This window comes from Protobothrops mucrosquamatus, unplaced genomic scaffold (genome assembly GCF_001527695.2).
Source record: "Protobothrops mucrosquamatus isolate PMUCROS unplaced genomic scaffold, P.Mucros_1.0 scaffold804, whole genome shotgun sequence".
Lineage (NCBI taxonomy): Eukaryota > Metazoa > Chordata > Lepidosauria > Squamata > Viperidae > Protobothrops > Protobothrops mucrosquamatus.
The window spans coordinates 16195-38047 of NW_015387070.1; the positions used below are offsets into that span (position 1 = coordinate 16195).

Genomic DNA, 21853 nt, shown 5'->3' on the forward strand with positions numbered 1-21853 from the left:
TCTCTCTCTCTCTCTCTCTCTCTCTCTCTCTCTCTCTCTCTCTCTCTCTCTCACACACACACACACACACACACACACACACACACACACACACACACACACACACCCCCCTACCTCACCCAAAACTACTTCATGAATTCTAGAAGGTCTTCTAATAAATCTGCCATGTCTAGCTGTCATCCTCCGTGTGAAGGTCACTTCAGAGCTTCCAGCTTTTCCACTAAGCTGCTCTCTCCGCTCCAGCATTCTATGGTGCAGCAGTCTCTGTATCATAAGATGCAGACCAGTTGTCTGGTCAGAAGTAGAAGGGATTGCCACATCGCTGCGGTTCAGCTGAGATGGAACCTTTCTAAGATGCTTGACATTTTAATTAAAACGCTACCATAATTCAAATAAAGACTCAGAAATGCTCCAGAAGATAAGGTCACACATGCTTTTATATACTGGCTGAAGTTTATCACCAGCCAAATTGTTAGCAATGTGTACCAAGTCCCTACTTTCAAACCATCATTAAACTAAACATGTGGCATCAGCATAATATTTCTTTTGGACCCAGTATTTTTGATAATGTCCTGCAACAGCTGAATCATCCAGTTTCATTTAAGACAGACCAAGATGGTTAGTACAAATGCCCTGAGAAAGAAGCAATTTAGCAGGTGTCTGCTTTGAAGCCCTTGTATAATAGGATGATATGCAGTTAAAATCTTACCAAATTCCTTTTTTCCCCAGTTCCCCTCCCTTCACACTTTCTGGCCTGAAATTTCTCTTGCTCTTTGGAAGCACAGATATGCCTAATGTAGGAAAAATGTCAAAGCCAGGTGATCCCACAAATGTTGTTCATTATCCATAACCATTTCATAAGGAGATACAAAAGAGCAAAATATATTGTAGTGCACAGAGAATGGTAACAGCTGAAATACAGCAAGTGTCAAACAAAACTGCCTCAGGGTAAGAAGAGTAATAATCGATGACCTTGCTTGTTCTATGGAGTTTACAATATGTGTGCTCAGTTTGTTCAAGAAGGAGGTGGTAAGGAATAGTGTCTATCATGTAAAGGTTGAGTTTGCATATAAGCAGTACAATACTTGATAAAGCACTCCATATCTGAATCAATATTTGGCTATTAAAATCTGCCATACAGAATCTGTTTTCTATGACATCTTGGGGTATCTCATGAGCTAAGTATTTCAGCACTTTAAATTCAGGACTTTGGACTTCCGGTTTTGTGTCGTAACGTATGGCCACAAGATTGCGGAGCTCCACACCCCATGGCGGGTTTCGCCCTGCCAGGGAACCCTAAATGGGTCAAAAGTTGCCCTGGAGAGGCGACGAAGAAAAAGGGGTGCTCTGACAAACACAGATCGACAGTGGTTGATCCATTCGATCTGGGGGAAACCCTCTAACCCGACAGGAGAAGGCTAGTTGCATACCAGTTTCTAGCCCAAGCTACTTGCAGCCAAAATCCAAGCGCACGAACTAGAACAATGATGAACAGCGTGCTTGGAATTGGTGAGAGTATCGATCTTCTCTCTTCTATTTTGTAACTGATTCCTTGGGAAAGATCCCCAAAGTAAGAAATCCTCCGAAAGTGAAGGGAGGGGACTAACCCCCATTCCTCCATAGACGGAAGCAGTGAATTAACTTTTAAGGGGGAAAGAAATATATTGAAATGAAATCTATAATACTACAGTCTGGATAAATCTAGAAACTAAGAAAATTGTTAAGATTTTACACCCTAAAGGGTTCTGATGAAATATATAAAAAATAAGAACTTTTTGTTTGAAAAAGCTGGAGAACAAAAAATTACTGACATCTAGTGGAGAATTAGAGTATAGAACATGAACAAGATTAATTCAGAAATTGGTAAGACGCTCAGAAACAAAGAATATTCTGTTCCCTTGAATTTTAATAACTCTCAAGAAGACAGCTGGGAACAAAAAAAGAAAACATACTGAGCCAGCCATAAGATTAAAAAGTCTTTGCAGAAAAAGAAATACTCTGACTGCTGTTTAAGCCCAAGAATTGTTTACAGAAAAAAACCTTTGGCTCTTGGCTAATCTCTCAGGGGGGAATTTAATATCTATTCCTGAAAGATCTAGCCTGGGGGATGGTGAAGCGGGCAGGTGTCCTGCCGTCAGCATCCATTCTGGCTGCCCCTTCCCCATGGAGCTGGAGAGCTTACTACACCACTGCCCAGATGCCCTCGCTTTCCACAGGAATTGCATTTCTTTCCTTACCTGATTTCCAGCCTCATGCCGTTTCTCTTCTGGTGCCGTGTGCAGGGAAACAAAAGAAGTTTGCGGGGGGGGGGGGAGGTCAATCAATCAATCAATTCCAACTTCGCGAGATCTTTTTTTTACTCCAGTGTCTTGTGGGACTTCTACTGATACTGATCTTGATAAGGTAAGAAAAGAGATGAATTACATACAGTAGAAGCATTCAAACATTGTAAAGACTCTCTCTCTCTCTCTCTCTCTCTCTCTCTCTCTCTCTCTCCCTATACTAATACCTATACCTATATCAGTCTCTATCTCTATCTCTATATATATCTGCCTAGAGTACATGAGGATTATATACAAACACACACAGAGTCTTTACACACACACACACACAAAGATATATACATACACACATACATGCTATTAATTCTTTCTCACGTGTTAAAAACATAGATTATTAAAGCAATCTGATTGGCTAGAATTTGAATAACTTAATTATAAGAAAGAGTTCATGTTTTGTTTAGAATTACATTAGCAGATATAGATAATGAATAATCCCTACTGTGATTTTGGAAAATTAATTAATCTTCAGATGTTTTTTACAATGTTCTGAGATAACTTATAAATTATTCATTTTAGTTTTTTGTTGTTTTATGTTAACAACTAATGCATTCAATTTACCATAGGAATGAAAATGTATTCAATATAGTTGTCTCTTCCACTTCACTCAAGAATGAGGTTATTTTGAGTAAGACTAAAAATATTACTTCTAAAACCATTCTGGAAGCTAGTGCTAGAATCTCCTGATATTCTGAATTTAATTCTGAGCATTCCTTAGCATTGATCACGTTGATTGGGGGATTATTCTCCAGGACTCTGAAATAGTGATAGAAAACTGATAATTGCTAAAAAGACCTTAAAATTAGCTATAAGTATATTATTTTATATAGTAATCAATTGATCTAGAAAATTTAGATCTTAGCAAAGAGCTTTTTGTTCATATGACCAGGTCTATTATTTCTGCTTCAAGATCATAGCATTTCAAAAATTCCAGTATATCTCTCATCAGCATAATCTGGAACAGAAAATATTCAGATTGGCAAAAACATCTGTCTATCTATTAATCACCTTGCAATGTGTGATGGGTGTTTTAGTTTTGAATAAGAAAAGTATTGGAGAGAATCCAATAGTATGGATTGTTTTCATTCAAGTCATGATTTTTGGAATCAGTACAGCATAGGCCATCAGTAGGCACTTATTATGACAACTCTCTTTAGAATTTACTTGAAAAAGCTAATAAAATGATACCATTATATGCTTTTCTGGGATAGTTGGCCACTGTGAGGAAAAATATCTAGGCAGATGTTTGAGCAAAATACAGTTTGTTTGTGTATTGGATACATTATCTGGGATTATATTTTTCTGACTTGAAACCAAATCCTTAGAGATGTTATAAAAATCTATAGTATAAAATTGATAGATTGTCCATATTTTCTCAAAGAATCTTTTTCTGCTACTATCTAAACCTCACTTTTCATGTTTATAGCATGAAATTACCTGTTTGAAAAACAAAATCCAATTATATCAAAGCTGAAATTAGATTATAAAGATAATTTGCACACATTGCAGCAATTAAAATGATCACACATGTAGAGCTCTTATATGTCATGAAGAATTAATTTTATTGTATAAGAAAAACAGAATGGATTGGATCCAGCAATGTAAACTGTGAACAGGATACTTCTGATCTGATAGAATTTTTCTACTAGTCGAAGGCAAGATAAGATTGCTTTCCTCAGATCTGCTCTTAATGGTAGGGAGAATAATCTGGAATAATAGGGCAACTGAAAAATCCTGTAGAAGTTCTTTTTGTCAAAATTCACATCATACATATGATATCATACATATTTTGTTTGGTGCAGCAACCAACAGGACAGGTACAGACTTTAAGAGATAGTTAGGACTGCAGAAAAAACAATTGCAACCAGCCTGCTTTTCATCAAGGATCTGTACACCACACAGGTCAGAAAGAAGGCTGAGAAAATATCTACAGAACCTCATATCCTAGACATAAACTGTTTGAATTCCTTTCTTCAGGATGCCGCTATATGGCATTGCATGCCAAAACAACTAGACACAGAGACAGTTTTTTTTCTTGTGCCATCACTCTGCTGAACACCTAATTTCCCACAATACTTTCTTATGTCTAAGGATATTTACCCATGTAGTATGGCTGTATTACTATTATCCTTATCATCTTTTCTACTACTTTCTCCTTTTGGTATCTTATTGCTTTGTTGTTTGTATGTACAATGAGAGTTTATGCACCGGAGACAAATTCCTTGTATGTCCAATCACACTTGGCCAATAAGTATTCTATTCTGTTCTGTTCCATTCCGTTCCATTCCGTTCCATTCCATTCTACAATGTCAATTAAATAAGGATGCATTATATACCCTTTCTACAATGTCATAGAGAGAAAAAATGGTTTATTAAAAGTTTATCAAACAATTGTCTTAACCATAGTAGTTGGAAGCCACCATGCTTCTGCCTATAACTTTTTCAAAGTGTTTTTTATTTGATAGGCATATGATATACTTGAAAATGTAGAGGCTTCCCTAAAACTTTTTGAATCTAAAGTTTTCAACTTGCCCATTTTGGCAATAAAACATGAGGAACTACAAAAAGAAATTAAAAGTGGATCAGATGATGTTCTTCAGAAGGGACAAGCCTTACTTAGCAAACAAGATGTTCACAGGTAAGTATAATGTGTAACTGGAAAGCTCTACCTACATTATAAAATGCCTCATAGATGTGAGAATCCCTATTGGGAAGTTATGTTACCTTCAATGGTTAAATAGTGTTGAAATGAAATCTTAAAATATAGAAATTTAAATCTGGGCTTCTATATAATTGCTGCCATCCAAATCCATTTATGATAGGTTCAAATCCAAGGTGATCCCACAGAATTTTGTTGGGCATCTCAAAGCCCATCCAACTGATTTTTTCCCTAGATTTTCTCAAGCTAGGGCAAGTAATGGTGAAGACTCCTAGCTTTGTTATGATTAGTAGACGTAGCACCTTCATTTCTGTGTCATAGACATTGTTAGGATAAGCAGTTTTGGAGCCAGCATAAATGACTGAAAATTGTTATATAACATAGATGCTGCTCTATATGAGAATAAATAAATAAAATAAGCAAAAACAGTAGCAGCTATACGTGATCATCTATGGCCAATTTGCCAGTCCACTTCTGCTTGCCCATTTCAGCTAAGAAGAAGCAGAACTCCAGTTGGGCAAAGAAGGAAAAACTTCGATCTTGTTCTTCTCCTAGCATCATTATAGTAAATGGAAATTATCCTGATAGAAAATAGACTGTTTTAAATGGAAATTCTATTAAGTTGTTCATCAGTACAATGGAAATAAAGGAACTGCTGGTTTCCAATTACATTTAGTTAAGGGACCATATGGTTATCTTGTTCTGTATTGAAGAAGGAAAATTCTGCCCATTACCAGTTCAGAATATTTCCACCAATCCTCATTTGGGGGCAGGAAGTGATTGTTTAGCCTTCACAACTATACTTTTATTCTGAGTAGGGGCTTTCAGATCTAATAAAGTTACAACTGAGAATGCAATTCTTCTTTAGGCACTCAAATGATTTTCATGATCAGTATTAATATTTTAATGGAGTTTGCAATGCTATTTAATTTCAGAATGCTTTGCCAGAGAAAATTTCTGTTATAAATTAACTGAGGGTAACAATTCTTTCCTTAAATGCAATTTTCTTATCCTAATTATATGTGATAAGCAGTTTGAAGAGGTTTATCTTGCGTCTTTGACTTATTATAAATCAGCACCCTGGAGCTCAAATATTTAGCAGGTTTGTTGATTCTTTGCCACATGACTGTGTGCTAATTTTTGTTTAAAACAACATTTTAGAGTAACTGCTAGTCTTAAAACTCACAGGGAGAGTATTCATTGTGAATTGTCTGTAAAAAGAAAAGTAAATTATTTACAGCTAAAATTTGGATCTGAGATAGAAGCAGTTATGTATTTTTTTTAAATTGCATTTTAACTTAGGATCTCATTTTGATAAAACTATCTAAATGACGTACTACATTAAATACAGTACTTAATGTTCCCAAGAGTGTTAGGCAATACTAATTATGTAGCATATATAGGTAGTCCTCAATTTATAACCAGTCACTTAGCAACTGTTCAAAGTTGTGATGGACCCCTCAAAAGCTACTTACAATCTAATTTTAAAGTTACGTGACCGTACCCGCCTGGTTACATGATCACATTTTGGGCAATTGGCAACCAGCTCACCTGTCAGCCATTTGCAACATCCTGGGGTCATGTGACCACAATTTTTGAAAGTTTTATTTTTACCAGTTTCTGGCATTCACTTCTGGTTTGCAATAAAAAAATGCCCTTTGGGTAAAATGGATTCACTTAATGACCACCATGTTTAGTTAATGATCACATGTTTGCACAAGAACCACTGAAAAAAAAATGCTGAAAAATCAGGTTCTGATGAATTCCGGGGTCAATTACAAATATAAGTTGAGGAATACCTGTGGTAAATATGGGAAATAAGAATTGGAATTCAACTGTATATCCTAAGCTCTCTTTTACTAAGCATTACTTTTATTATCACTGGGCTTTTTGAAAACAGAGCAGCCATAAATAATTATGATATATAGCATTAGAATACATATATAACATTATATTTTCACTTACCAGCCAGCATTAACCATGATTTCATTGCACTTTCAGTTCTTGGATGATTGGGATTCAGGAAAGGATGGACTACATTGAGAAAAAAGTAGATCAGTTGATCAAACAGCTTCCTGATCATAAAGAATTTGCTTCAAACAAGGAACACCTAGCCACTTCTTTAGAAGATTATCTCAAAAAGGTATAGCTTCCTGATATATGTGTAGCAATAAATATTACAGAATACTGAAATGATATACTAAAAGATGTGTAAACTTATTTCAAGTTCTCAATAAACCTATACATACTGTACATACTTTTAATTCTTTTTCTGTCACATGCATACACACAATGGAAAGGTTTCCAACAATATAGGAAAGTGTGTTGGATATGTTCACTGCCTTGAATTACCAGTAAATAAATAAATTGACATGATTTCATCTTCTGAGGTTAGACAAGTCAGATTCACCCTTCCTCACAGCTCTGCACAGTCACCATGTGCTACTTTGGTTAGCTGGCAGTCATGAGAGGGCAAGGAGAGAAACCACTTTTCTGTGCCAGTGCAGTGCTTGCTCCTCGCCTGAAGCAACCTGAGGAGTTGACAGAGTTTGAGAACATAAAATCAGGTAACATTTGTTCGGCCCTCCACAACACTTCCAGTTTCTCATGTGTCCCCTTGGGAAAATTAATTGCTACACCTGCCTTGAAGTATTCCCTAATTAATCTCACAAAATAAAATTTAATGCTCAAATCAATTCTAACATTTGTTAGGTTTTTGAAATAAGCAATAGAAAAGGATTAAGAGATATTAAGTCAAAAAAACCTCAAGCCCTGGTTTAAGAAAAACAGACATAGATCAGATTAGACTATGCTAATGCAATTATCTATATCTTTCCATATTTTCTACCCTTGCTTACACATCTATCTTTACACAATATCCATACACTGTTCCTACCTTGCCTTTTGTTCTTTAAACTGCCCATCACTCTTATTTTCAGTAACTCACGAATTTCATCCACTCATGGTTTTCTACATTTGGAATTCAATATAATGCAAACACAGGCAATAGAAAATAATCCAGCCAGTGTCTTAAACTTCAAAAGAGCTGATTTTAACAAACTCAGAGAGAACCTAGGAAAGATTCCATGGATGAAAATCCTAAAGGGGAAAACAACTCAAGAAGCGTGAGAAACTCTGAAAAACGTGATCATAAAAGCCCGGTCAATCACAATACCATTAAAAAAGAAAAACAAGAAATTCAAGAAGAAACCAGCATGGCTGTACAAAGATTTCTCTAACAAACTGAATGACAAAAAAGACAAGTACAAAAAAATGGAAAGAGGGACAAATAACGAAGGGAGATTATCAACAGACAACCAGAACATGCAAAGATGAAGTCAGGAAAGCAAAAGCTCAGAACGAACAAACACTTGCAACAGAAATCAAGGACAATAAAAAAAGTTTCTTTCAACATATTAATAACAAGAAAAAAGTCAAGGAAACTAGGTCCACTAAAGAGAAAAGATGACAAGGAAATAATAGACAGTAGGGAGAAAGCAGAGCTTCTTAACTCATTCTTTGCATCCGTCTTCAAAAAGAACTTATAGCCCAACATACCCAAAAAACTACTGCAAAAGACAAACTAGAAACAGAAATTAAAATAAGCAAGAAAAAGATTAGAGAACACCTATCCAAGACCAATATAAATCACCAGGACCCGACAGATTACATCCCAGAGTTCTGAAGGAGCTGGCAGATGTATCTCAGAACCATTGCACCATTTTTTTCAACAATCCTGGAGCATCGGGGAAGTACCTGAGGATTGGAAAAGGGGTGATGTGATTCCCATCTTCAAGAAAGGGGAAAAAAACAGACCCATGAAATTACAGACCAATCAGTCTAAAATCAATACCTGGGAAGATCCTGGAAAAGATAATCAAAAAACAGATCTGCAAACAACTAGAAGCAAACAAAGTTATAACTAGTAGCACAGGTTTGTGAAAAACAGATCATGCCAAACCAATCTTATTTCATTCTTTGATAAAGTGACTAAATTAGTAGATCAGCAAAATGCCATTGACATAGTATACCTAGTTTTCAGTAAGGCATTTGACAAAGTAGATCACAACCTAATTCTTGATAAGCTAGAAAGAGGTGGAATAGGCAACATCACCACCAGATGGATTTGTAGCTGGCTGACAAACTGTACTCAACGAGTAGTCCTCAATGGTACTACATCCACATGGAGAGAAGTAAGCAGCGGGGTACCACAAGGCTCCATCTTAGGTCCAGTACTCTTCAATATCTTCATAAATGACTTAGATCAAGGGTCCCCAACCTGCGGTCTGTGGCCCACTACTGGGCTGTGGCCTATGGGCCACCAGACCACAGAACAGGCTGGCCAGTGCCACACATGTGCACTCACCCCCATTTGTGCTAGCACTGCCGCCACTATGCAAATGGGAGCTGCACGGTGAAAATAGGGTGCTGCTGCTGTGCAAACAGAGCGGTGCACAGTGTGAAAACTGGGTGGCACGCAGCATGAAAATAGGAGAAAACGAGGTGTTGGGTGGCATGAAAATGGGAGAAAACCAGGCGGTGCACAGCGCAAAAACGGGCAACTGGTGGTGCATGGCGCAAAACCCAGGCATTGTGCAGCGTGAAAACCGGATGGCAAACGGGGAAATCAGGAGGCACATGGCGTGAAAGCGGATGCATACTGGGCCCACGTGGTACAAAAACTGGGTGCCGCATAGCATGAAAACCAGGCATTGCATGGCATGAAAATAGGGCGATGCTAACGCCCATGTGACAAAACCAGCACAGTGCTAGTAAGTGTCACGTGGGCGCTAGCACTGCCCTGTTTGTGTCATGTGTGCTCGCAGCCCTGTTTGCGTGCAAGCACGCATGCACGCGTAAAATGCTCTCCCCCTTTTTTTCCAGTCCGCCAACCAAGACAGGTTGGAGACATCTGACTTAGATGAAGGAATAGAAGGGAAACTCATAAAATTTGCAGATGACACTAAACTAACAGGAATAGCCAACACCCCAGAAGACAAGCTCAGGATCCAAAAAGATCTTGACAAAGTTGAACAATGGGCCCTATCCAATAAAATGAACTTTAATGTGGAGAAAAGCAAAGTTTTATGTACATTTAGGCAGGAAAAATCAAAGGTATAAGTACAGATTAAGCGAGACCTGGTTCAAAAACAGTAACTAGAAGGACCTTGGAGTTCTAGTGGACAATCACTTGACTATGAGCCAGCAGGGTGCAGCAACAGCCAAAAAAGCTAATACAATCCTGGGTTGTATAAACAGAGGGATAGAATCAAAATCACGCGAAGTATTAGTACCGCTTTATAAAACCCTAGTGAGACCTCACCTGGAATATGGCAACCAATTTTGGTCACCATACTACAAAAAAGATGTTGAGACTTTGGAAAAAATTCAGAGAAGAGCAACTAAGATGATCAAAGGCCTGGAGACTAAAACATATGAAGAATGGCTGCAGGACTTGGATTTGGCTAGTCTAAAGAAAAGAAGAAATAGGAGAGACATGATAGCAGTATTCCAGTATTTGAGGGGCTGCCACAAAGAAGAGGGGGTCAAATTATTCTCCAAAGCACCAGAAGGCAAGACAAGAAACAATGGTTGGAAACCGATCAGAGAGAAGCAACCTGGAATTAAGGAGAAACTTCCTAACATTGAGGACAATTAACCAGTAGAACAGCTTGCCTTCAGAAATCATGGACACTCCATCACTGGAGATTTTTAAGAAGAGACTAGACAATCACTTGTCTGAAATGGTATAGATTCTCCTGCTTAGCGGGGGGCTGGACTAGAAGACTTCCCTGGTCCCTTCCATCTCTATTCTATTCATTTTTCCAATTTCCCTTGACCTTCAAATTGCTTGTTTTGCAACTGTATCCTCATTCATTCTATATGGCCTACCCTTCTTGTACTTAATTTATGCTGATCGCTTTCTTTTGTACTCAGCTCATATTCTCTTTATCTGTTATCATAAATGTTCAATCATGCTTTCAGATTTAAATTATTTCCTTTGCCATGTATTTGTACAAGCAGTTTTATTTACATATGTAGACTATGTATTCAAAATGGATACTGATAGGCACATACTGGTCAAACCATACCATTCTCATTTATCTTTGGGTTTCTAAATGTTCCAATCACCTTTTCTTTGCTCTCTTGACTCATTCCCACTTTCCAATTCATGTCATCTAGTAGAATTTTCTCCCCATTGACTGCATTAATTCAGAATGTTACAGTTCCCCCCCCCCAAAAAAACCCCCTCATATTGGGTCCTTCAGTTATCATCATTCACTAGAACATGTCATTCAACTACTACTGATGTTCATACTTTCATGTTTATTCACAACAATCTAGATCAGAACACCCCACCACCACCTTTTGGGCACCAGGGATCAGTTCCGTGGAGAAAGGTTTTTCTGTGAACTGGAGGGGGTGTGGTTTCATGTGCTGCCTGCATCCCGTGGATGGGGGCCACTTGTTTGCATGGCCGGTTTCTGGCATGCCACGTTTCCAAGAAGATGAGCCATTCTGGAATATTACTCAGCTTCATAATTGTACAAACTGCTTCTCCTGACTAATAATATAGCAAATATTATACATCAGAATACTAATGAGAGAAACTTAAGGAAAAAGATAGCACACTCATAAGACCATACTGTTTAAAAGATATTAAGGGAATTGTGTTCTTGAAAACTATCTCACTTTACAATTCCCTACTGTTGAAATACTTCTACATCAGTGTTGTTTATGGTTTTCAACTGCTATTGATATCTGTTTAAATATAAAGGCATCAACAAAGATTCAAAACATTGGTCCAGTACTCTCAGCTGCAGTAAATCCTGGATCTTCTGTTCCTGAATCAGAAGAAGTCCTGAAAAAATATTTGGAGCTGGCGAATCAAACCAAGGTCTGATGCATTTGTTTTCATATCATCATTTTAAATTGTTAAATCGTGTGCTCATTTTATGGGATTTTCTTACAGTTTTGCAAAAACTGTTATTCCAGTACTATCACTATGCTTTTATTTGGGCTGATTTTAAACTTATTACACCAAAAATAATATTAAGCATTTTTTTTAAAAAATTGTAATGCATTTTTCTGAGTTTCGCTGTATATTATATGCATAACCTTTATATATGGAAATAATATAAATGTAAAACTAAAGAAAATCTGACTATTCAGTATGGAAATACTTGCTTTGCATAAAATCAGCAAGCATCAAGAATGTTTGCAGAAGGGGTTGGGGGAGTCAAGGTCACAACCACACGATTGAAGCTCTTCACATTTTTACATATGTTACACATGCAACAAAGGAAGAGAGGCATGGCTTCAATTGTATGGTCATGGCCATCATCTTTACTTTTTTTACACACACACACACACACACACACACACACACACTATCCCCATGGACACTTCTGGCAACAGTCCTTCACAGAGCCTTCCTACTAATTAGCACTCTTGGTCCTGTACCCCCCACTGTTCTAAAAGATCTTCCAACCTTTTTGTAGGATCCCAAAAGGGCTTTGTGGGCAGCAGGCTTTTCAAACTGTTGGCCAGAGCTCATAAGTAGCTTAGCAGAAGGTCACAATTTCTTTTTCTTTTCTTTTTTTTTTAAAAATTGATCAATCTTGCATGGGCAAAGTTGGAGCAGGATCAAAAATCACACCAGACTTTGCTTCTCACTCTTTCTGGTGCAACTGGCTTTGCTTTCACTTTCTCTGTGTGAACCCATGGCAGGCAGTTGCAAATTTTCTGAATTCCCATGGTCCATAAATTAACATTTAATTATTAAAGATAAGTGTTATTTTTTGTGAAAGGGCATATATATTCTTTTAGAAATGGAGGTGATGGTATAAAAAGTCTGAGAACATTTTTGGGGGGGAGCAAAGAATAAATTTAGCTTTAGTGTGCAAACCATAATAGGATATATTGATACATTGATAACTATTCAATAATATAATAAAATACTCATATTTGTTTGATAACCAATAAATGAGGAAATTGTTTAATTTTCAAAATGTTAATACACATATTTTTCTCCATTATACCATTGTAGGAGATGGCCAATGAACTAGAATTGGCTGTAAGAATTTGTAAGGAAATGGAAGAACTAAAAACCACTGAAATAGCAGTTTTTTCAAACAAAACTGAGCTTTTAAATGAAGAATTGGCAACACTTAACAGCAATCTTTCCTTAAAACTCAAAATCCTGAAGCCATATGTAGCCTTCTTAAAGTCATCAGATGAGGTACTTAAACATATTTTGTGAAAAAAAGTATGATCCTTCCTTACATTGGAAAGTTATCTATATTTGGTGACATCTTTAGATATAATAGAATAATGTTCAGAATAATGTTACACCCTTGCCTGCTTGGTATTGATGTGTGTCCAACTCGATATCAAAGACCTGCAGATGCCTCCATGTTGTTTTGTGCTCATTGACATAAAGAAATGACCAGCAATCTGCTGGCTGAGGTAATGAACTGATCGTTATTTTTTATAGTGGCTATTGCAGTGCTCACTGGGATGGGAGAAACTGGCCTCCTATAAAGCTTATAGGAGCCCTATAATAGGTAAAAAGCATATGTTCAGGGGGGAGAAACAGAGCCAATATGGTTTATTTATCTTTCTTTCAACATATCCTTTTCAGCTTGGTGACATCCAGATCTTTGGGGTCTTGGTCATAATGACTAGGAAGTTTAGGAATCCAAAATTGTCAGGTCTTGGAAGTATGCTGTAGCATATTTTAGATCAATCAGAGTAGAGTTGGAACGGATCTTGGAGGTCTTCTAGTCCAACCCCCTGCTCAAACAGGAGACTCTATACCATTTCAGACAGATGGCTGTCTAGTCTCTTCTTAAAAACCTCCAGTGATGAAACACCCACAACTTCTGAAGGCAAGCTGTTCCACTGATTAATTGCCCTCACTGTTAGGAAGTTTCTCCTTAATTCTGGGTTGCTTCTTTCCTTGATTAGTTTCCATCCATTGTTTCTTGTCTTGCGTTCTGGTGCTTTGGAAAACAGGTTGACCCCCCCTCCTCTTTGTGGCAACCTGTCAAATACTGGAATATTGCTATAATCTCTCCCCTAGTCCTTCCTTTCTCTAGACTAGCCATACCCAATTCCTGCAACCATTCTTCATATGTTTTTATCTCCAGGCCCTTAATCATCTTTGCGCTTCTTTGCACTTTTTCCAAAATCTCAACATCTTTTTTGTAATATGATGACCAAAACTGGATCTTCTTCATTAGATAGAATTAGATTAAATATTGAATTAAAGATAAAGGGTAATTCAAAATAAAGATGAAATTGCTCAAGTGATCTAGCATATAACTTCCTCCTAACTCAGTTCTCAAAAAGGGCAACACTATGTAAGGCCATTCAGTTGTCAAACCACTGTCCCAAATAATTACCTCATAGTCATTTTTAAACATCATCCAGTGCATTACTCATTTAGCAAAAGTCACTGAAAGTATGCATTTGCTAATACATTTTAGAAAACAAGAAAGGAATTTGTGACTCTTTAGATGTTGCTGGATTTCAGTGTTCATCACAACCAGACAGTACGGACAATAGTTTAGGAAGCTGAAAGTGATAAAACTACAGCAGAAGATTACAGGTTTTCATTTCCTGCTTTAGCAGTGCAATTTCCAAAGCAAATTGTGAAGTGCCTCATATTTAACAAGAACAACATCTAAAACCTCTTAGAGAAAGAGAATAAATTTGGTGAGGTATTCTTTCAGGTTGTACTAATTTTATTTGCAATATATTTAGACAACCTTTTTTTAAAAAAAATTATTAAGTTCTTGCCTTAGTTTTTTTGAAGTCTTATTTACTTCAGGGAAGGACTTCAAGAGTTCTGTAGGTGCAACTCAATAACCAAAGAACGTCCATCATAAATGTTCAGAAAAGAATAGTCAGGTTGATTCATCTCTATCCCTTTAGGTTGAAAATGATGCCCAGAAGCTGAAAGAATTCTATATAAGTGAGCCTGCAGAAGACATTGAAGCTAAAAATGAGGCCTTGCTGCAATCAGCTGATGCCCAGTGGCATATGGTTTTGAAGAAGATTCTTTCCACTCAAGATATGGGTCATGACTTTTTAAATTTAGTAAAGATGGTAAGGCAATTTCTGATGATTTATAGATACCAGCAATGTTTATTTTCCCACATTCTTTCTGAACTAATCCTGTGTGTTTGAAATAAGCCACAGTGAGTATAATTAGATATTCCTTCTAAGATAAAGCTAAGAAAATTATTTAGGTTATATATTGAAATACTACAGGATAACTCCATTTAGACTGGGATCATGATATATAGTTCAGGGAGTCAAATCTTCTCTCCAGCATCCTGTTAACATTTGTAAGGACACTAATGGAAGGTTTGGAATTTTTTCTTTTATTCCCAAATAATGTGTGGATTTTAGGAACCAAAGGACCTGGAAGGAAGTATTAAAGCCTCATTATTTCTGCATTGTGGTTTTTAAAAACCAGGTATTTCCTTTTTGAGTAAAGAAAAAAAAGGGAGTCAGATGCATGATGCATATTACATACATTTAGTTTGACTTCTAGGAAAACATAAAGAATTGCATGAGGATGGAGCTGAAAGAAATCTCTGTCCCTTCTTAATGCCATCATAAAGATGCCAAAAATAGTTTGCTTTCTGTCCCTCTCAGAAATTTTTTTTATAAATTCTGTCTGGAACAGGTGAATAACAATCTAATAATGAATGTGGAAAATGTTGTTCAAGTAACGGAACGTACTCTTGATATTCTGAACAAAGAAAAAGAAGAATTAACAGAGCTTTGGGCAAGATGGAAACTTAGTATGAATCAAGTGCAATCTGTCAAGCAACAATGTGGAAAATTTAATGAGCAATTTAAAAATGTAAGTGAAATCTACATAACATTTATTCCTAACTCTCTTTGGTAAAATGGAATTGACACTTGTTTTAATTTTGTTTTGGGCAGATCAGAACACCATGTCTTAAAACCTGATTCTTCTGCAGTACATTTAAGAGATTTGAAAGCATAATAGTGAACTGTCTAGACATTGTTCCTAACAATAGTGTGTTTTTTAAAATGAAGAATTTCCTCTAGCAATTTTAGGGAAACATGAAGTGTCATTACAAAATCCTTCCTGGAATGTACATGAAAATAAAATATGTAGTGTGATAATCAAAGTACAAAGAATGTCCCCAAAGCCAGAGGTGAGGCCTTGTTGATGGCATCTACTACTCAGTCATTTCCCCTGTAACTTCTAAATTCCTCTGGAAATTTGCTCATTTACATTTTATTTGTTGGTGTATTTAAGATAGCTTGACTGATTTAAATGACCTCTCTTGAGTTAAGATAGATCAATAAAAGGATTTTTAAAATGTCAGGAAATACAGTATAGTCAGATGAAATGTAGATTTGGGAGCTGAGAAAGATTAAAACAGCACCTACAAGCATCATTTTCTCCTTTAGATCTTGATGCTAATTTCAGTTCCATTTTGGATTTGGCTAGTAGCATTTAGCTGAAACTTGGTGTTTAAACGTTTATTGGCAATAATTCAATGTAGTTTTCATATTTCTGGTCCACTCTAGTCCTCAAAAATAGCACAAATATAAAAGATATAGGGGTAGGTACTAATCTAACGTATTTTATAGCATTTATACTACACAACATGCAAGTTTAACATTCCCTTTTTTCTTAAAACTAGTCTCTTCTTACTTCAAATAAACTAAATTCTAAAATACACATTTACAAATTGTTTTGTGGTGCATTATAGACAACACAACGCTTAATTATTCTTCAAGACGGACTCAGATCTACTCTGGCGCTTGATCTTGGAAGTAACTTTTCAGTACTTATGGGATTACAAAATAAGTTTAATGAAATTAAGCCACAGTTTCAGGTAAGAACATATATTGAGAATGTTGAAAAATTGTGTTCTTTTTGTTTCTGTAGCTACTGAGCAAAATGCATTTTACTTCTTTATAAATCCTAGGGTAATTCAAACATACTGTGCTAAATGAAAAAGCATATATTTAAAAGCATATTTGGCAGCAAAATGTGCAGCAAAATTTAGGAAGATATTCAGACTGAAATTAGTGCGTTCATTTTTTTCAGAACAAGCGAAAAGTAACAGTTCAAACAAAATGAACAGACATTTGCTTGGCTTAAATTTAAATGTGCTTTCCTTTGAGATTTGAATATTTTTATTGTACCAAATTTATTAGCAACTCAATGCTGAGGTGGAATACACATTAAAATTATCAGAGCAACTGAGCTTGAAAGGAGTTCCTGACATGGAAAAATCTGAGAAAATAAGTGAGCTCATTCATCTCCACAAGGAGATAAAGGAAATGATGGCAAAATACGATGAAGTTTTCAACAAGACAGTCAAATTCCACAAAGTCAGAGAGGAGGTAAGTGCCGTTCTCTTTATTTTCACGAACACCATGATTTTACTGTCCCATTCGTCTACGCGTACTTTCTTTTACTGGGCTATAAATATTTTAAAAGAAGCAGTTGTTAGGCAATAACTATGCTGAAGTATTTGGGTGGCCAAATTCTGGATTAAAAGTCAAAGTTGTCTTGAACCACACCTGAATGTTCTGTGAAAGTAAAATTAAAAGATGCAAGGCTAGATGTGAATGAAACATTATTTCATTAATTTTCCCAGCTTGAAGGTCTCATAAAATCAGGAGGACTGGAGATCCTACAAATGAAAGATGCACCAAGTGACACTTCCCATGCTAAGGTCCACCTGACTAATACTCAGGAGAAACATGTACATATCAGACATCTGTATAAATTGGCACTTTCACTTGGAATGGATATACTCTCAACAGTAAAACATCCTGTAAGTAAATACTAGAGCAAGTCTAGAATGGGGGAAAAAAAATCAGCACTTTCACTTGGAACGGATATACTCTCAATAGTAATACACGCTGTAAGTAAATATCAGAGCAAATCCAAAAGGGGAAAAAAGGGAGCCATTATTCAGGACAAGCTATTTTCTTTCTCATATCGATCATGGACTATGAATTTACGACAGTGCCAGAAGTACAACAAACCTTTTGCCATTGCATTTCTTTTCACGTTATGGGAGTATATTGAGTGACTGCTAGTATTATTATATTCTTTAGTATTATTATATTCTTTATTATTATATTCTTTATTATTATATTATTATATTCTTGAGTGACTGCTAGTATTATTATATTCTTTAATTGTATGTAACTTTTTGCAACACAAATGGTGACTGGCTATAGTGAACACTGTAAATTGGAATTCAGTTTAGCAAAGAAGAAGAAGAAGAAGATAATGTTAAAGGGGTTCACAAGTTGAGATGATACCAATGTTTAATTTTTTTCTGGGTAGATTTGCATTTCCCTCCATAAGCATAATGTACGTAGTTTTGGTTAAAGGCGAACTTTATAATGTGAAGTATCTTTGACTAGTTTTAGCTTAATCCATCAACAGCAACTCCTTCTAGGGCAATTCCCCACTGCAACTCAAGCTGCTTGTCTTCCCTGATATTCCAAGCCAACTTCAGTAAATCCAGTGTGGATTGCAGTGGGTTGTCAGTATTCAGTCCAGACTGAGAGTGGTCTGATAACCAGCCTGGACCACAGTCATTACTAGACCCGATTGATTGTTCCCCCACCTCTTGCAGGAAAGGCAAATCTTGCTGCCTGGCTCCAGTATGGACCAGTTTGTGCCTTTTCCTGTTAGGGCTGTTCCCTTCTCACTAGTCACCATGACTTTTCTTTGCTTTCCCAAATGTTTGCATACATGCACGCCTTCCTTCTCCCTTTCCACATTACCTCCTTTTACATCAATACAGACCCTTTCTTTTTTCTCCTTATAAAAACAATAAAGTTCTGATGCTACAATAATGAAAGCAGTAGGAAAAAAGTTATTATTATTCTCTGTTGTTGTTCTGGTATTCCTCTATAGATCCATGGAAGGATTGATAGTTCAGCTTCATAGAAATAAAGTAGTAACATTCCTATTATACTACTTAAAGGTGTTGAAATAAATTAAGGTAAGGGAAACTCTGCAGTACTACGGGCAGCGCTGATGCAGAAACATTGTATCAAAATATCTCATAGACTTCCTACTTTGCCCCATCTATTCTCGTCCATGCCTTAAAACTCTTCATCAAATAACTTCATTCTGAGAATGGAGGTGGATGCTTTCACAATAGTGACATAGTGTTTGTCACTGTTCTCACCAGGTATATTCTGACACAAAGCAGTTCATGCTTCCCAACTTTGTTTAATTGATTAGATTTATTTGCTTTTTAAGCTTGATTGGCGACTATTTCTGTTGTATTTTATTGATCTGTTGTTAGCTTATTTTATGTTTTCCTTTTGATTATTGCTGCTTCTGCGTGGATTGTGTGCTTACTCTTTTCTTACAATTTTGTGGAGATTGTCCCCCACAAGCAGCTTTTTACCTTGTAAAAGATGAATAGATAAAATAAATCAACTTGATTAAAAAGAGTTTCAGAGTGATTTATCTGAATGTGCCTTAACCACTAATTCAGGTCACAGTATACAGCAGCAGAACCTCTGTTCAACTACATTCCAAGAAACAGCATATTCTGTGAAATAAGACATTTTTTCCATGGTTTAAACTAAACTTTATATCTTGCATATATATATATATGTTGACAGATATAGAACTTAAATTTATATTTCCATATTTTGGAAATATTAGAATTAGAATTAGAGTACCATGCTCTTAGAAAACAATAATTTACCATATGATATTTTTCATTATTACTGCCACTGTTTATAAACAATTGCTTGTTGTTGCAGCATAATTTATATATTTCGTTTCAGAATTCCTTTAATGTTTCTGTAAAGGACTTACAGCAACAACTGGATACCCTGGCCTCTGACCGCATTAACTGGGACTCCAAAGCTGAAAAGTATGAGGAAGAGCTGTCACATGCCCTCCATTTCTGCGTCACAAGAGACGAGATACATGAGGTGTGGTGAAAAGAAATCATTAAATGACTGCAACTGTTGTGTCCTTTGTCTTCTTGTTGTACTCTTCAGTAATGCCATTGCATTCCATTTTGTTTAAACTTTTACGGAACCCTTAATTCACAAACCGTTGTGGAGATATAACTGCTGCTCTAATTAAGGCCTTTGCTAGCACCTGAATTACTGGAGACTGAAAAGCAGATTGCACAGTTATACTTCACGTCAGTCAATCAGTATGTAAAATAGATTAGTGATAGATTGTAGATTGAATTGCTACAGTTGTTTTTCTTCACCCACATGTAAAATGTCCTCTGCATCTAATAAAGCACAACAGTGTAATCTAAATGCTTCTTCTCAAAAATTGAATTCATCAGAAGCAGGAACAGGTTTTCCCTTCCTATTCCCTGAAGTGCATGTGAGGTCTGGAATGCATGTCAGATGAAGGAATGGAATTAAAATTCTTATTGTGTGAATTGACTCTTGCTAGTGCACTTTTATACTTCACCAGTAGGGTTATTATAAAATAAATATTTTCTTTATTCGGAAATTTATGTTTTTTCACAGTAGTTATGTTCAGAAGCACTCAAAATCACGATCCACACCCCATCCATAATTTTGAAATAATACATTCTGGTGTCTTGTTCTTATTTGATTCAGTGACAATAGGATTAAAATGATGTCTGATTGAAATCCATCTGACTTCCTTCAGCTCCTTAGTGCAACATAAATATAGCTATTGTTTCCTGACAAATAGTTTAATGCATAGATAGTTCCCTGGCATATTTAAATTGGTTGTCATTTCTGAATATGGTGAATTCTTAATCTGAAGAATTATTGAAGGATTTTTAAATTCTTAATATAGGGTGGCTGAAATCCATAAAGCTGTTTTGGACACTCCCATTTTCTTTCCTATTAGAAAAGTCCAAGGGTGATTATAAATTACTTCAAAATGTTCTCTTGATTTTAAAAATGGCTTCTTGTGATTCATGGTGAGCTATTATCCAAGAAATGCCAATGTAAAGTTCCACTAATATAAAGGATTTGCTTGCAATTGTTTGGACATTTTATATACGGTGTTTGATGGAATAGGACAATTGAATACGGTTGCCTTAGCATGCCCACTTCATCCCGGGCCCCCCACCACAGCTGACCCCCTCTGGGCATTCATACTCAGCTGGTCCCAGCTGTGGTGAGGGGCCCGGAATGAAGTGGGCATGTTAAGGCAGACATGTTCAATTGTCCTAGACCTAGTATTTGAAACGTGCAGATAATGCACCATACGATGGCCACAAATCTTTTAAGAGAAAAATCAATCTTAAGGCTATGCAAATGCATTTATATATCATCAAACTTGTGTTCTCAAGTGGCATCCTTGTTGATACTCTAGAGATTATGTCTTGTTGATCAGCCTGTTTGTATTTAGCCAAGTGATTTGTACTCAATAGGACAAAAAGAAAGCATTATTGTCATTCACTTTCCTGTTAATGCCACTTTCCTTGATGAACATGATTGCTCTGGCGGGCTCCGTGATTTGGGCTCATTTGGAATGTATTTGTTTTGATTAGCAAATGTCACCTTAGCACAAGTTCCACCAGAATTCAAAACGTTCTCCAGTTAGTAACTCCACTGCAGATCTCTCAGTATATAGTCTGGAAACATTTTTGGTAATCACACTTACTTTTCATAGCTTTGATATTTAATCCTGTGTAACAGTACAGAAAAGCCAATAAACTTGTCATGTCATTACTATAGAAAGAAATGTATTTATGGATTGCAGTTTAGCTCCAGTGAGGATTGTAGTTTAGCTCCAGTGAGGTGTACTGACATCTTGATGAGATTTAGATAGTGCTTTCCTATTGTATAAATAGCAAGTACA

General features: G+C 36.4%; 1 protein-coding gene across 1 annotated transcript in view; it reads left to right on the top strand.

Annotated features, from left to right (window-relative positions):
- Positions 1–21853, top strand: part of CCDC141 (coiled-coil domain containing 141) — a gene marked incomplete at its 5' end in the record, with an annotated part of 69675 nt that overhangs the window by 13416 nt on the left and 34406 nt on the right. The window contains 10 exons of the mRNA XM_015818848.2: positions 4805–4977; positions 7000–7141; positions 11777–11896; positions 13049–13240; positions 14938–15111; positions 15698–15877; positions 16764–16889; positions 17215–17403; positions 17661–17840; positions 19831–19980. Of these exons, the coding sequence (XP_015674334.2) occupies positions 4805–4977; positions 7000–7141; positions 11777–11896; positions 13049–13240; positions 14938–15111; positions 15698–15877; positions 16764–16889; positions 17215–17403; positions 17661–17840; positions 19831–19980 (1626 nt within the window). The remainder of the gene's footprint in view (positions 1–4804; positions 4978–6999; positions 7142–11776; positions 11897–13048; positions 13241–14937; positions 15112–15697; positions 15878–16763; positions 16890–17214; positions 17404–17660; positions 17841–19830; positions 19981–21853) is intronic.